This window comes from Saccostrea cucullata, unplaced genomic scaffold (genome assembly GCF_032062105.1).
Source record: "Saccostrea cucullata isolate Sc308-1 unplaced genomic scaffold, CSIRO_AGI_Scuc_v1 ctg806, whole genome shotgun sequence".
Lineage (NCBI taxonomy): Eukaryota > Metazoa > Mollusca > Bivalvia > Ostreida > Ostreidae > Saccostrea > Saccostrea cuccullata.
The window spans coordinates 85,934-103,391 of NW_026919417.1; the positions used below are offsets into that span (position 1 = coordinate 85,934).

At 32.4% G+C, this 17,458-nt stretch overlaps 1 protein-coding gene across 1 annotated transcript in view; it reads right to left on the reverse strand.

The window, feature by feature from the left end:
- The window catches only part of LOC134231092 (uncharacterized), a 42,515-nt gene that overhangs the window by 11,719 nt on the left and 13,338 nt on the right, over nt 1-17,458 (reverse strand). The window contains exons 3-5 of the mRNA XM_062713019.1: nt 13,831-14,068; nt 5,896-6,015; nt 5,488-5,629 (exon numbers count right to left, since the gene is read on the reverse strand). Of these exons, the coding sequence (XP_062569003.1) occupies nt 5,488-5,629; nt 5,896-6,015; nt 13,831-14,068 (500 nt within the window). The remainder of the gene's footprint in view (nt 1-5,487; nt 5,630-5,895; nt 6,016-13,830; nt 14,069-17,458) is intronic.

Consider the following 17,458-nt stretch of genomic DNA (forward strand, 5'->3'; position numbering starts at 1 on the left):
CTGTTATTTATCACACCGATTATTTGTAGGAATATTGATCAATCTTTACATTTTTTTTCAAAGTGCGTTAATATGGTCGATATTAACGCACTTTGAAAAAAAAATATTTTTTTCAAAGTGCGTTAGCTTGGTCCCAAATTTAACGCACTTTGAATTTTTTTTCAAAGTGCGTAATATTTCAAAGTGCGTTGTAACAAAGCTGTCCTAACTTTAAGACGACAGCGGGCTTATCTTAAAACACATATAAGGGTATTTGAAGAATCGCTGGTTTCGGGTAATCAACTAAGAAGTATTTGCTACCGTTAATAAATCAAATATTTTTGAAAATTATTAATTTCTTTTATGAACTCAATCTATTTAAAAACATTTTACCCTGTAAATGTATGAATCTGCCCGTACAAATGTAAGTAGAGAGAGTAGCAAATAAAATGCACACATTAATTTAAATTTATGTCAGGCCCGTAGGAATCAATTTCGAATGGAGGGGTGGAGGGCAAAGCCATACCTTTTCAGTTGGGGGAACTATCAACGTTTCATTTAGGGGCACAAACATGTAGTAGCTATGTTTCCTATTGCATTCTTTATATTGTCAAAATTTTTAGAGGCACTACCCCCTTCCCCCTGGTCCCCCGTTTCCTACGGTCATTCATGTATATAAAGGTTATAATTTTGAAGAAGATTTATTTAAGCCTTTCAGAAATAGATAAAAAAAAATATATTAGTAATTGTTCTTTTAATTGGGAGGAGGGTAGGAGGATGCAATCACAAGATGGTACCTTTGAAATACGTAAACTCAAGTTTAGAATTTAATACTTCTATATTGTACCAACCTGTTTCATTTTGGTAGTAGCTGGTGTTAATTACAAAGGTCACCAAGAATCACCATAGGAAAAATTTAAAGAAAATTCATAAGTTTGACTTCCTCTTTTCTTCCCAGGGAAAGAGAGAAAGAGAGAGAGAGAGAAGGGAATTTGTCCATCAACTTGGGACCAACAACGTCAAGAAATGATGTTTTGCCTTATTTCTTTCCTAATTTTCTTATCCAGCAATACAAATAGCAACGAAAAAAGTGTACTTGTCATTTATGAAGATCCGCTCTCTTTTGAACCCTCATGGTTTTCGCACAAATTAACGTCACATTGTTAGAATGCAAATTGTGTAACAAGGCATCACAATATATCTGAAAAAGATGTATTATTTAATTCTTATTTATCATTTACTTGAGAAATAATTTACACAAATTAACGATTTTGATAAGTTCTTGATAAGTCCTTGCCTGATAGATTGTGATAGTTTCAAAATGTTTTTTATGGTTTTTCATGAAATGTAGCCGTCCTTGTATATTGTCTTTTTCGAGAAGTTTTTTGCCTTAACTAGACATGGAAGTAGTGCAGTTGATGTAACTTCTGTATATACTATATTGTAACGGTCCAGTGATTTGACATATTGATATATACAGAGTTATTGATTGATACAGAGTTATTGGACCTGATTATTGTTGACATTGTAGGAGAGTTGAGATGAATTTGTATGTGTGTTAAAGTTACTTGGCATTGCAGGAATATGTATTAATTTATGCTTTGCATGTAATTGATTGGTGATTATTGACAAGTTTAAGTGATTTTTATGAGTTGAAATAGTTTGTGCACATGCATATGTTTTGAGTTACGTAGACATCAGCTGATCATAACCGTAGTAAAGTTGTGGTATTATTTTAGATTACTTAGAGTTTCAGGGACTTTAATTGGTCTTCTGTAGTATATGAACCATAGATTTATGGATTGAATCATGTTTTCCTAAAGTTTAACTTGTTTTCAGTTAATTATAAGCGGTTTATTGTCTTGTTGTAAACTGGTGGTAGCATTTCGACTGACCGCTAGGGGGAGGAAACGAACGACAACTCCAATATCAGCGGGATTGGCCTTTTAGATTGTGTCCGTGCATTTGCAAATACGCACCACTTGGGTGTTCGTGTTTCGCATGACAGGCCTTTATCTGGTGTGTGACATTGCCTTTATCAGTAAAAATATTTTTCTACAGATATTTGGTGAAATTATTCTATAATAGTTTTACCGTATATATAATTTGATTAAATGTAAATAATTCTTTTTTTTAAATACACGTCTTACTTGTACGACACAAGATTTTTTTTTCACACGTTCTTCTGCTTGCTCAAAGTTGCCCGCTGACTAAAAATTAAGGGAAATGTTTACAACGGTCACGTGAAAATTACACCTTTATTAATGTGTTAATATTTTGAAATATTTTTTTAACCTACTGACGTGTTTTTCTGTTGTGATTTTTTTTTTCATCGGGATCGGAGGCGTAGTTGGTATTTCATGATTTGTATAGAATAAAGTGCTGACAGTTCATAATTGCTATAAATATACTGCAATATAAAACACATTCCTTATTTATTTTTATTTTAAAATCATTCAAACCTTATATCCAGTTACATGTATGTTGCTTAATTTCAATCGCGCTCGAAATACTTTTCGTCGTTATCTTCCCTTACTTGCTTTCATCCAGGAGGACTGGGAGGAAGTTTTGAGAGTTAGTAGTTTTGTGAGTTGCATTGAAGTCGGTTTTAGACTGATAAGTTAGGACTAATAGGTGACATAGACAGACTGAGACAGAGGTTAGAATTTGTTGATTGTTTATTTACGAGATAATTCTTATAATAAAATGTAAAACTGTATTTTGTCTCATTTCAAGTACAGAGATTTACAAGGTTTTATCAAAGTGTGATTTTCCAATAAGATGGAAATTGTGGGATATAAGAGATTCAGAACTGAGTATTAAGATAAATAAGTATTGGAGAATTTTAGTGACTTCCTTGGGTCTATGTTGAAACGAGCTTGACAAATGGAGAAAAAAAAACTGAGAGATTTCGTGTATTTATAAAGTTAGTGTAACTTAGTCAGCATGGGTTAATAAAAGAAGGTTTAGGTTTTGGGCAGTGGTGTATTATCTGAGTTCATTGATTAAAGGGATATAATTAGGTGTTGTAAAATAAGATTTAAGTCTATTGAATTTTGAACCACTGTGCCATGCTTGCCCCCCCCCCCCCCCCCTTGAGCTGAGGTTGAGCTGTGTAACGCAAGTCTTTCCACGAAAGATAAGACAACCCCTAGATAGTGAGAGAAAGCGGTCCCAGTAGCAGTATTAGAGTAGAGAGAGGACTAACCCCCCCCCCACCCGTTATACTACATTAACATGACTTTAAAGCACAATATTACAACAGTAGCTTTCATCTGTTTCACTGTTTTCCATGATAAAAAGCTGACATTGTCTCAGAGTTACTTTGTGAAATCTAGCTTCATGAAAGATAAGCTGCATCTCAAAATTTAGACGTTCAGAGCGTAAATGTAAAATAATTTCCTATTTTATAGTAACAATTTACTACTTTAAGAGATAAACATTGCTTTATTGTCTTATCTTTTGGCAAACTTTCCTTAGACAGAATTGTCATTTTTCGGCGCCACATTTCGACAAAATCAAATGAGCATCGCAAAAGTGCAAAGTACAGTATCAAGGAAAGGTCAATCAATTAAATTTGTTAAACATATGGTGGAATTATACAGATGTAACATCATCTGATATTTTAATAAAGTCCCTTTTAAAACATCGACTTTGAAAACTTGAATTTGTTATTTTTAGGACCATGTACCTTTGCCATGAGATATTTGATGCATATTAGTGTAATATCTCGTATTCATATTCGATTCTGTTAAGTTTTATTAATATTGTAAGGAGAATGTGACATCATTTTGTTCGAAAAACCATGTGAGCTTAAAAAGTGCAGTAAACTGTTTACATTAGCTGCATTTTTTTTTAGCTCGCTGGTCTAAAAAATTGGAATGTAACATCCATTGAAAATAAAGAATATACTTACTCAGAACTTTTTTTTATAAATAAGGATTATAAAAAACGGTTAAAGTTTCTAAATCTGACATTCTTTTTTATAATCTTACCAAACATTTTCTCGTTTTTGGCTTTTTTCACTTATTGCCAGGGTTCTACGTTTTCCGTGTGTGTACATGTGTGCGACCGGGGCGTGATGGAGGTTATTAACAACATGCTTTTAAAAAATCAGGGGGAACTTACCCAAAGGACACCAGAACCCCCACCCTTCTCACATGTATATAATGGAAAGTTAAAATAGGAACGTCGTGTAGTGCTTATTTTACAAAAAAATAGAAAATACCCACAAGCTATTCCTAAGATGCATTTGTTTCATACCCTAAGACCTATCTCAAGATCTTTCTAAGATATGTCTTAAGAAATATTTTATGACGCGTCTTAAGACAAATCTTAAGAAATTTTCATGAGCAATCCTGTAGGTGCCACACTGGACAAATTTGGAGCCAATGACACGTCAAATGCCTAAAGTAAGAAATATCTTGCTCCTCTCTATAAAGCAGTAGCTGCTCTGAAGATTTGATCTTATGGGTATTATAAAATCCAATAACATGTATTTCAGTTCTTCCATACTCCAACTTTGCATTAAATATTTCAAAGATTGTTAAAGTGTTTAAAAAGAAGTATGATTATTTTATACAATATAAGATATAACGTTAACACTATTTTGACAGTCACGTGGCTCATGTGAGAATGACTGAAACTTGAATGGGCAAGTGACCTTCATGCCAAACTTCGTGCTTGTCTCACCAAGTGATTTTTTTCTCAACATTCCGCTCCACAATTGCATGTATACGCACATGTATACAAAAGTTAAAAAAAAGATAAAGCTGTAGAAACAAAAAGAATTACGGTATGGATAACTGGAAATTAGATTTAGAGCGAGGATAATCTCGCTTAGCTACTCCATAACTATTTAATTTAATTTAATCCGATAATCTAATTTTCATAATGGAAAAAAACATTAAAGTCAATACCTGGCACTACCCTAACTGATGGAAATCTTTGGTTGTAAAGAAAGTCTATGATTGGATATATTGTTTAGATCAATTTTTACCATGACATGTTTAACAAGGTTTATTTATTTTTCTAATATTCAATAAAAATGCTAGTTAGGGAAAAGATGCATTTCGATGAAATAAAGTTTGTCAAGGTCGTGTCTTTTACCTCATTGTCATAAATTTCGATAAGGTCCTGTCCGTCTATTTAGAAAAGCGAATTTCCCCCTATACATTGTGCATGTAGGGTGTAAAGTGTAAATGATTCATGGGATTGTATTTATACATGTTATTAATTTTAACAAATATGGAAAACAATATTGTGAGATTTGATCTTATTCAAGATATCACCAAGATGTCTGCAAAATACAAGAAGGGTGGTTAAAATATGCTGCTAAGAAATGAAAACAACTGCTGCAAAAGTTTTCATAAGAGAAAAATAAAATGCAGCATATAAGCTGAAAGGTGTTGACGTCTTTTCCTCAATGAAAAAAAACTGTTCCAATGTCACTTAAAAAGTATTCACCCTAGCCAACTCTACCTTATATACAAGAATCTTGATACTCACACTACATATAGATTCGACACACGCTTGTCAAACAAAGTTTTTGCGGTTCCCGGAATGGTGTAGGGTGACAGTGACACACTTAAAATTTGTTTTCCTGTCTCAAAGATTTTTGCATTCTTTGTATAGTTATAACAGTCTTCGTCTGCAAATAAAAATAATAATAATGTAACGTGCAACATGGAAATGTGAAAAAAATTGAACTTTACTAAACAATTAAATTATGTGATTTTTTTTTTACATATAGACTTTTACATTTTTCTGTCAAAAATTCAGTTAGTAATTAAACATTTTAAGTAATTTTAGTAATATGCACTTAATACGATTAGAACATAAATAATACAGAAATCTGAGAAAGGCTCAAATACGATATTATATTAAATATATAAAAATATTGCTGTTTGTACATACACATGAAGGCTTCATTGGAATAGTAGTTTTTCTTACACGGGTTGCTTTTAAATGTGGTACATCCCAGAAAAAGATTTTCTTGGATCACTCCAGCCTCTTCATTAAACTCGGCACAAAATCCTATAAAAAGGAAATAAGATCAATATATAAGTATTTAAGGTTTTTTTATGTTGTAAGAACTTGTAATCATTCCCTTTGTATAAATTATACAATAAAATAAGTTCAAAACAATCAAAAACAAGTATTAGATTTCTAAATGTTCTATCTGTGAAACTGTGTAATCATTTATTTTTGTGGGAATTAGATTCTAGATGATTCGTTGTTTGAAGAGGCCAACGTAATCATCTCTGAAATATATAAAATATACTAGTATTCTACATTAGGAAGTTTCTTCTTCGACCACATTGAGCCCACAAAGTAAGCAATTCTTAAGTATTTCTTTGAATATTGGATATATGCATTTTTTGATACTAACAACTGATTGTACATAACTCCAAGTAAAGAATGAAGTACCAAGTAAAGAATGAAGTACCATGTAAAGAATGAAGTACCATGTAAAGAATGAAGTACCATGTATGCATGTCAATTCTCGGGCCTACGCATTCAAAGTGATTTAAGGATAGGATTAGGCGTTTGTATGCAAATGAGTTAATAGAGATTTTAAACAAAAAAATGTGTATTTTTTTTACAGAGAAAGTTTTAATTTATTTCCTTATACAAACTAAGTAAACACAACATGTTAAAGCTAGTGCATATAATGACGTCATCCTATGTTCTTTTTCTATTCAAGGTAATGAAGCATCGTCGGGGCAAGGGCCCATCCTATTCAATTTTGAATAAACGATGTATAGTATTTAGAAAAATGTTCTTAATCTTCTAAAAATTTATAAAATAACTGCACAAAACATATGCACTTTCTCATTTGAGAAAATAATTAAGACACATACATCGAACTTAAATATGCTTCTTGTCAGTTTGACTCTATTTAATCAATACCCAACTATTCTCACAGAGTGTTCGAAGGATTTATGTATCGTAAGCATACTAGGCTGAAAAGTGCACGGCTTCCATTTCTGAAGAAAATTCGACAAAGTCTATACAGGGGAGCAAACTCATGACCCCGAGATAGTCTGTCCGATGACCTACCGATTACGCCACAGACGTCGTCATCTATAGCATTGTACAGTCCTGAAACGTTCTACTTTTCCAGCTGAATGGTGAACGACAAATAGCGAACAGTGAGTTAACGGTGTGCGAACGGTGAACGTAACTGGGTGAATGATATTTGAGCGGTGAACGCAGAACGCGAACGGAGCGCAAACGCGAGCGCAAAATAAACGGTGAACGAACAGTGAACGCAAGATGAACGATTTACTGAGTATTCGGAATTCCCCCGATCTTTTCCTTGCATTGATATTATTCTATAATTCTAATTTCAGGTGCTTTAATGAAATTAAACAATAGTTAAATAAATAGATAAATAAATTAGACAAATAAATACATAAACAAATAAATAATAAAACATTTATGTACCTATGATTTATATCGATATTTTTTAACACAATTTAATTGCCGTAAACCATGCGTATTTGTGTCTGAACGCGTGAAGTTTAAATATAAAAAAATAATATTTTTGTATAGTAAATACTTATCCTTCTGACTTACAAAATAATGTGGACTCCAGAAGCTAAAACTTCTACCTATAGAATGAATTAATTACATTGAACGCGGTTGAAACAACCATACATGTATTTCCGCGCCAAGGCGATTCTGAGTAAAATAACAGATTTATTTAAATTCACAATTGTCTGTTGACGTATTGCATAAAAAACACTCGTATTTTAAAATTACAACTAAGATAAAGAGTATAATATACGTGCTAAAAGCAAATATTGAAGGATTTTTTTGACAGATAATTAAAAGATTTGATCTCAAATATGCGATAGTTTTAGAGATATAATTAATTAAAGTTGACTTACGAATTCCTGCGACTAACGAGATATTGCGAGATTAAAATTCTAATGCAAAATATTCTATATTTTTGTGCCTTTTGTATTCTTTTATGATGATTATTCTAAGTAACTTCTACATGTATCTGTAGACATTTTCTGGCCTTGATTAAACTCGGTCAAGATGATAGAAAGAGGCATTCAAGTTATTTGTAATAGATCTAGGTTAAATTTTCAAAACTAAATAAGGAATGTCCCGTCATAGATTTTATTGAACACAGAAATCTAAGAGAGAGAGAGAGAGAGAATGAGAGAGAGGGAGAAAAATATACCCCTCAATTCTCAGATATCTGTTGTATCAAATAAAAATTCTTATTATTTTTCTAAATATTCCATGCAGTAAAGGTAAACAATTTTTTTTAGATTAACAAATCCACTTGACAGTAATCATCGGCTTTTATTTTCCTTCATCAAGTTTACACGGTTCATAAGAATTCCACGTGCTGTCAATCAAAATCATGCGACACAGTGGAGGTGTGGAAATCGCGTTGCACCGAACATGCCGAAGGCAAAGAGTCACTCGGTATTTCCCAGAAGTTTTAATATTTTTTCCTATCATTTCTAGATCTGATTTTTGCATTTCTGCAGGAAAAAAGAAAAAGTAGGAATGGATACTTGGAAGGCTTAAGTTTTAAATTGAATTTGAAACATATTTCCTGCCAATTTAAAATACTACTGTCGGCACAAGAGTATTCTAAAATACTATTGTTTAATGACTGTTTGATGTTGCTTTTTAGACTAATTTTCTTGTAATACAATACACATTAAATATAGTAATTAAAATATACTGAAAATACTCACTAAGAATTTAATTTCGGGAGAAAAGGCACCGGGAGGGGGGGGGGGGTAAGTATACTGAATGGCTAACATATATTTAGGTACGGTGAAAGAAGGAATTTTCCTTCTCTAATAATAGACTATTTTCAACAGTTAGTCTTTTCTAAAATTGAACATCGCAGTTTCAATTTAATTAGCTCTAAAGATATTTAATTAACTGAATATTTGCATCACTATTCATAATTCTCAGACCTACGTGTAGTTCAAAATACGTTGAGCTACTGTACTGTACTAGCAACTGTAGCTAGAAATAATTTTTTTTTTGTGTTCTTGTCTTGTAAAAGACTTGGATTAATTATTATTCATCCATTAATGATTTGTCGTTTTTAACATTACAACAAATTGTTGCCGTTCGTGAAACATTTGTACATCGCCTTTTTTTTAAATTTGATATTTTAGCATCGTTATACATACATGTAGGTACTTAATGTAATATTTTCCAGGGAAATTTCATGAATAAAACACCTGAGTTATTATAATAGAAATATATATATCATAGATAATATTTGCAATGAAATAATTATTCTTCAAACACGATATCAAAGTTATTTAATTAAAAAACGTGTAAATCCTTACCATCAAAAAGATAAATCCTTTCACGTCGGAGTTCCGTATGACAATGAAGACTGAACGATAAGTGAACGGTGAACGCAAGGCGAATGCAAAGTAAGCGGAACGAAGAGCGAACGGTGAACGTTTTGTGAACGGTGAACGCACGCTGAACGAACGATGAACGAACGGAAAAATGGGGAATTAGGACGTTTCAGGGATGTACTTTGAATATTATATTAAAAAAAAACCTAGTTTCAATTATTTAACACTTACGATGAAAAACAAACAAAATACGGTAAATCTTCTACAATAGTTTTTTTTTAATTCTAACCCATTCACTCAACTAATATTCTCTAAAACCATCTGTACATTATACAAAATGTACCTAAAGCATGAAACAATCAAAATTAAAGAAAAAAAATATGATGTACATGTTGCACAAGGACACCTCATAATAGGGTAGACCAATGTAAGAGGTTATGAAACATTTGGCATGGAGAAAATATTGCCGTTTTTATACCGTAATATTTACATCAGTAAAAATGTTCCCTTATATAAAAAAATTTGAACAAGGTGTTTTTACATTTCTGTAAAACACGTTCGTCATGTGACCATATATTGAATGTTTAGTCATAAGCGATCTACGTAATTTCATAGTGACGTCATGAGTGATAGACGATTTCAACACATTCAAATTATACTGTTGAGCTTAAGAAAAAAAAAAATCTCTGAAGAATTTAAAACTTCAGTACCTTTCTTTTTTTAATCAATCAGTAACAAAAAGTAAATATAAGAAATTAGGTATCATTTTTTAAAGTTTTATTGGGTATAAAACGGGTTGGTCACGTGTTCAAATCTCAAAAACCCGAATATCATTTTTTTTGTTTTTATGGAGATGAAAAAACGGGTTGGCACATGATGAAATCTTCCATATAGCCCTTCGGGCTTTATAGGATTTGATTAACCCCTTTTACATCCTTATAAAACTAAAAAAAAAATGATACCTTATTTCTTAAACAACAGTCAGCACATAATAATAATCAACAACTAAAAACGAAACTCGTTGCGAGCAACGAGAGGTCTTCCCTCCGATTCAGGAAAATGACCAACTTAATATCAAACTGAAAAAGTGCTTTTAAAAATCGGACACACGGGGGATTGAACCCGAGTCGCCAGCGTGAAAATCCATTGCGGTACCCATTACACCTTTGGGAACCCGCTTCAAATTTAACATTCGAATATCGCGATAATGCTTATTTTGATTCCAACATACATAACAATTTTTTTTATTCAGTTTGGATTTATAAAATGAGAGCCAGCTTACCAAACTTTGCTCAAGATGATCACATCGGAATTTGTTACTTGAGTTTTAACAGTAATTTTTAGGATAGATAATATATTAGTGAAGAACAGATGATACTGTTTTCTTTCCTTTTTCGATATGTGTTCAACTTTTTATTCCATGCAACTCCACATGCAGACATGCCAATGTAAAATACTTCTGCACAATTGTCGCCATGTGGAGATGAGTTACACGTTCATGAAAAGACGGGAATGTTTAAAAAGTCACTCGCCCTCTGACTGTCAAGGAATCTATACTATTTATGTTTAGTTATATAACCTTTAATAAACAATCTTTCAAAAAAATATTTTTCTTCTTTATGTCTTTTCTATTCATTTAATATGTCACAAGCATGCGTGGAAAAGTAAACAAAGAACAAGTAATACTTCAGAAACATAGTGAATATTAAGTTAGGCAAGTTTCTTGAAAAGCTATTACTTATAACCATGGCTTAGGATAAGTTTTCCCTGGTGCAAAACAAAAGATTTTATTCGTCGTATTTCCAGTTATAGTCATGTTGTACATATGTATTCTACTTTGAGATGCACACAAAAGCAATTTCAATAGACGTTTGAGGAAACCTCATTTAAAACTATACTCAATGCAACGTAATTGCGATGTAGCAATCTAAAAAAATTCTTTACATTTCATAGATCTTTTTGGTAGAAGTTTCATTCATATTAACGATCAGCTGACTTGCTTAATGTCGGATTTTTCGGAGACCTCCGCCATCTTGGACACATTTCAGATTTCTGAATGCGAATATCTAGTGTGTGGATTGATCAATTCAAAAATATATTATATATAAGGCTTTGACAAGACCTTTGTTTGGGTTCCACCAAATTAGACCTCTTGACCTTGGAGTTTGACCCACATTTACTTAAAATTTCTTTTGAACAGTAAATACTAGGACTTGTGTATTTCAGATATATATATAGTTTGTGAAAAAACCTTTTAATTTTTCAACAATTTTGACCTCTTGACATTGACCTCGAAGATTTCCGTACTTATTAAAAAACTTTAACCCTTGCTATAACTTTTGAACAATAAAGGCAGAGGTTTAATCTTCACATATGTAGTTCTTATGAGAAGACGTTTTATTGGATACCAAGAACTTTTACCCTTTGACCTTGACCTTGGAGTTTGACCTACTTTTAAAATACAACCTTGATCATAATTTTGAAGGGTTAGAACTACGGCTTTAATACTTCATATATTTAATTCGTGTGAGAAGACCTCTATTTCTTATCAACAACCTTGACTCTTTGACCTTGAAGTTTGTGTATTTTTTTTACATTTTTGCACAAAAACTGAACCAAGTTCTAAAAAAACCTTTACTTTGAACTTAATTTTCAAACGCTAAATACTAGGCATTTAATATTCTAAATATCAATTTCTTGTGGAAAGACCTTTCATTTGAAATCAACAATTTCGACCTTTTGGTCTTGACCTTGGAGATTCGATATTTACGAAGAAAGCTTTAACTTTTGATTTACCTTTTGAATGGTAAGAGCTAGGGTTTTATTTTCATCCTTCAAATATGTAATTCTTGATAAAGGACCTTTCATTGGTTATAAACAGCTTTGATTCTTTGTCCTTGACCTTGGAATTTAACCCACTTTTTACAAACTTTAACCTTCGTCATAACTTTTGAAGAGTATTCATACTTCCCATATGTAATCTTTGAGACAATGCATATTCTTAGAAACCTACAACCTTGACCCTTTGAACTTGACACCGGAATTTGAACGACCTTTAAAAACGTTAACCTTAGTCATAATCTTTGAACATGTGGTTCTAGGAAGTTATATTTCAATTTTGTATTTCTTTTGAACAGGCCAAGTACTTTTGGGACCCAAATATTTGATCTGCATTCCATAAACCTTTACCATTGCTATGTTTCCACACGGGGCATCTGTGTTTTACAAAAACATCTTGTTTACTAGTTCAAAATGATTTAAAATTGTTATCCGTTCATTATACAATGAATACCTTAATTAAAACAACCTACAAGAATGAAAACTTTTAAACTCTAAATGAAAATAAGAAATTAAACTTTTATTCATGTGCTTCATTGTTGGCACGATAACGATCCCTCACTGCTCAATGGCCCTGAGTGCCGAGTTAAGGTCAAAATTTGAAGCCCTTCACCGGCATATGGTGACGTCTCCATATGAGTGAAAAATTCTCGAGAGGGACGTTAAACAATATACAATCAATCAATCATGTGCTTCAAACAGACTTGTTAGAATGTTCCACATACCCAGCACCAAGCTTCTCCATGATTTACAATTTTACTGTGTTGCAGAGTTTACGCGAAGCATTAAACATTGTGCGATATTTTTGCAATCAAGGTTGCAACTTAATCACTATTCATTATAATTACAAAAGAATACATGCACATACTTTAAAAAAAATGTTGAATCGTTAACCAAATAGTATGGCGTAAATATTAATAAAAGTAAAAACACATGTGCTGAAAAGCAGAGGAAATTCTGGTCGATACAGTCGAGCTACTTAACATTTTGAAAGTATATTTGCTGTGATTATTTGTTAGTGTTTTTCCTTATAGAATTACTGAATTAGAAAAAAAGAAACTTCGGAATTAGTGAAATTCTTTTGAGTTCCTTGAACATGTTGAAAATTTTAGGCAATTGATTTACATCAATTAAATGACTCCGGTACGATGTAATGTTTGACTAACAGTACTAACATAATTCTAGAGCTTTGCTTCTATTGAAAAGTCATATTTAATGATTTTTAATTAAACAATCTATTTTAAGGCATTTACCAAAAAAAACCGTTACATAGAAGTGTGAAAACAATTTTTTTTTTTGGCTTTGATCCTTCATGCGTAAAGTCCGACGAGGGTCCAGGAGATAATTGATTGTGAAGGGTGAAGCCCTAGTAATTAAGTTTTTTACCTTATAGAATTGATTTACAGTAGAATTGTTTGATCAAAGTTTCAGTTAGAAATAACTTTAATGTTTGGATTATCTTATTATCACAGATAATTTACTTTGTCGGCAAAATTTTTACTGTGTCGCAGGCATAACATTCGAATCGTTGCTGCATGTGTCGGAGAAAATTTTACTGTGTCGGTAGCAACTCAGTAAAACTGCTCATGGAGAACCCTGCAGCACAGCTTTTTTTGCCTTTTATTTTAAGAAAAACAAATTAATAAGTGAAACTTACCTAAGATTCTAATTCTTGGTGCACAAACTTCGATGGTTTTGTTCCCAAATTCATTTATTAAGCAATGGTAAAACATATTGTCGGGAATATCTTTGCTACATGTGTTGTTTTCTCTATATTTCCAGCAATTCATTTTTCCCTCCGACTTTTCGAGCTCTCTTTTATTTGAAGGACAGGAATTAACAATCGTCTTTGTTTCTTCGGAAATTGCACACCGACTCCCAAAAACTATAAAACTCTGAAAGTAAAATAAAACAAAATGTTTATTAGGTTCTAGTCCAAGAATTAAGCATATTTTTTTCTGTACCTCTATACAAAAAACTGTGAATATTATTTTAGCTTTTATAATTGATTCAATTAAATTAAACATTGCCAATTAAACTACAGTACCGACCGGACACAACCTAACAGAAAGCGAACCCGGAGCGGACCCCGGGTTCGCTCTCTGGGTCTGCTCCGGGTTCGCTCGGGGTCCGCTAGGGCTGACCCCGAGCGAACCCGGAGCGCACCCAAAGCGAACCCGTAGCGGACACCGAGCGAACCCGAAGCAGACCCAGAGAGCGAACCCCAAATTCAGTAGCTGTCCCAGAGAGCGAACGCGTGTTCGGTATTTCTTTACAGAGCTGTCAATCAGGATTAGGATTAACCAATCAGCGCATCAACCAATCAAAATAGCATATTGATCTGTCGATTGGGATATAAGATCGAACGTGTTGATTTAGGTCGACATAAATCCAAACACTTCACATACAAGTAAAACGTGTGAATGTGCTGTGTTAATCTATTGTGCTAATTAAAATATAATTAAATAACTATTTATTTTAATTCTCCGGGTTGTATTTTATATTTATATAATATTTAATTTCTTTTTTATCAAAGCAATTAATTAAATAAATTGGATAAATACATCAGTCAATGCATAAAAATGGAAATCAATAGATATTACAATTTTTACTGACAAAAAGCGGAGAAAAGAAATATAGTTGGTTTTCGACAATTATTGTAAAATTTCATCATCTCAAGTTGAATTGGAAATTTATATAAACATTATTAAAGAAAGAAAGAAATCCGAACCGCTATAAAGTACGTCTGGTTTATCGGGGTAAACTCAGGTGAAGTGCGATTTACATAATTGAAGGAATTAATTACGCTAATTAATCACGACATTTAGTAAATCGTACACTGTTTCATTCTCTCAAAACGCGTAACTATACTTGACAAAGAATAATCAGAGAAATATAATATAGAAGGGATATTTTAACATATGAATTATGATCTATTATAAATTTTGAAATGTTTTAGGACTAATTATTGGAAAAAAATAATTAATAAAGGCGTAGTTATGTGGGTTGTTCGAAAGATGGTAACGTAAACTAACTGTAAAGTTACACTAAATTGAAAGAATAATCTAGTTAAGTCTAATTCACGTTCATTCTGGTGAAATCATTCAGTTTGTTAATACCATTAGGGCGGAATGACTTTAATCTGTGCATCTAGAAGGAAGAGTTTTATATACACGCATTTTTTCATGCCCAAGAAGATTACGAAGATCAATAATTTTGATGTAAAGAATGACTCTTCATAACATTGCGATCTGGCCCCTTTTTAAACACGGATTTTTGCCTTTTCAAATCAGAACATTGACATATTTTAGCTAAAATGTACAATTATGGTATGAATACAAACAGTTCAAAATCTTTTTTGATAGAGAGACTCTCAATATATACGTAATATCAAACAAATGAAATTGCATACATCAGTGCCAAATCTCAACTTCGCCATTGCGGCTATGTAGGTCATTGTATTATTTGAATAAGGAGGCGGAGCGTCAATCAAGCGTGCGAATAGAGTGAATATATTGTGGAGTGTTCGACGTATACTTAATATCGTTTTTTAAGTGATATCTTATTAAATAACTAAACAATCTTAAAACCCCCTCACTTTTTTTTCGGGATTGGGTCCGACAATATGTAATAATTTTGGCAGGTTTAGGTTTGGTTTTCACTGCTTAGCTTTTAAACGAGTATATCAATAAAATATTTATTTTTGAAATTCGTTGAAATAAAATATAAACACAATGACATGGTTTCTGTAAACATAATGTCTTACAAAAGATGGTATTTTTAGGACTAGGTAAGTATTTATTAAGTTTTTACAGTAACCTAGCTTATTTCTCAAGGGATAATTACGAGTATTTTAATTCTAAAGTGATAATAATTTCATTAAAGTTTTTTTACATGTAGAATTGATTATCAATAACATATAATTTTGCAAAAAATCTTAGTGTTCCAACAAATATATGTATGCGGTTCAATTTTGATAGCAAGCCAGGATAATGTTGATTTGTAATCATCATGCGTTCATTGGACAAGTGAGAGGGGCATACACGTGCTTTTTTGTGCAATATAACATTATGTTTAAGAAATACCTGTGCGCAGAGTGTCTTTCTTATACCCCATTCATACGACGAAACTTTGCTTATGTGTGCAAATTTACTTATGAGTATATATACACACATTAGTAAAAGTTAATTTGTTATGCGTTCAGACGAGATTTATGTACTGTAAGTAAATCCTTATTTTTTCATATAAAATAAGGTGATCCACAGATTCAGAAATGTGGAACCTTATAGAAAAAGGACATTTCCTTACTATTTGGGTATAAGACTAACTCTTCAATGTTCCTCAAAGAAAGTAGTGGGAAATCCGATCCATTTATTTTTGGTATGGAAAAAAGCGAATTAACTTAATAACTTCTAGGAAAAATTTCAAATGGAAAAAGGAAAATTAATTGAAATCATAGTTTAAAGTTTGACAATGCTTTGGCCTCAGTTCTAAAGACTTTAGAAGAGCCGTTGAGAGTTCAGAAACGACGACTGTTGCCATCTACTGTATGGCGTCTTTAGCAGAGTAAAGTACGACTGGGAATCTTTTTGGTGTTTTTAAATCTACAGTATATCAAGTTTGCGAGGTCATTATAAAGTTTCTGCTTGAATATTATATGTTTTTCCAGGACAATGAAATAGGCAATCGATTTAAAAAAAAGAATCAAACAAAACAAAATATGTGAATAGGAAATAAACACGAATCCCCTAGGAATGAATAGTGGGATCAGGGTGCCAAGGAACGAGAATACTTAAAAATGCTTAATTTCAACATGTTTGTTGAAATTCCTGTAGCATGAATTTATATGTCAGTAGCTTGCCTTGGTTTAAAACAAAAAAAGGTAGAAGAAAGTCAATCTAAAATGGTACTGGGTGATTGATGCAATGCCTATTCCTATAACAGCCCCGGAGCATTCCCATGAAGACAACTTGAATACTAGTAGTAACGGTATACTTATTAATTATACAGTGCACAGTCATGTTTTTGCGATCACAATTATATTTTCATAAATTTGAGGCTTGAACATAGGTTTGCCAGGAAGGGTGCAAGATGCGCACGTTTTTGCAAATTCAAATTTATCTCAGAGGAGACTGGAGATATAGTGTGGATCCTTGTTTTCAGAGTTGAAAAAGCCATTTGTGGAAAGAACTTTGCTAGCACAACCCGGTGTATCCTTTAAAGACTGCAAAGCAGTACCCTTATAAAACTCAAGTTACTTTCAGCTGTCATTGGTGTACAGGAAA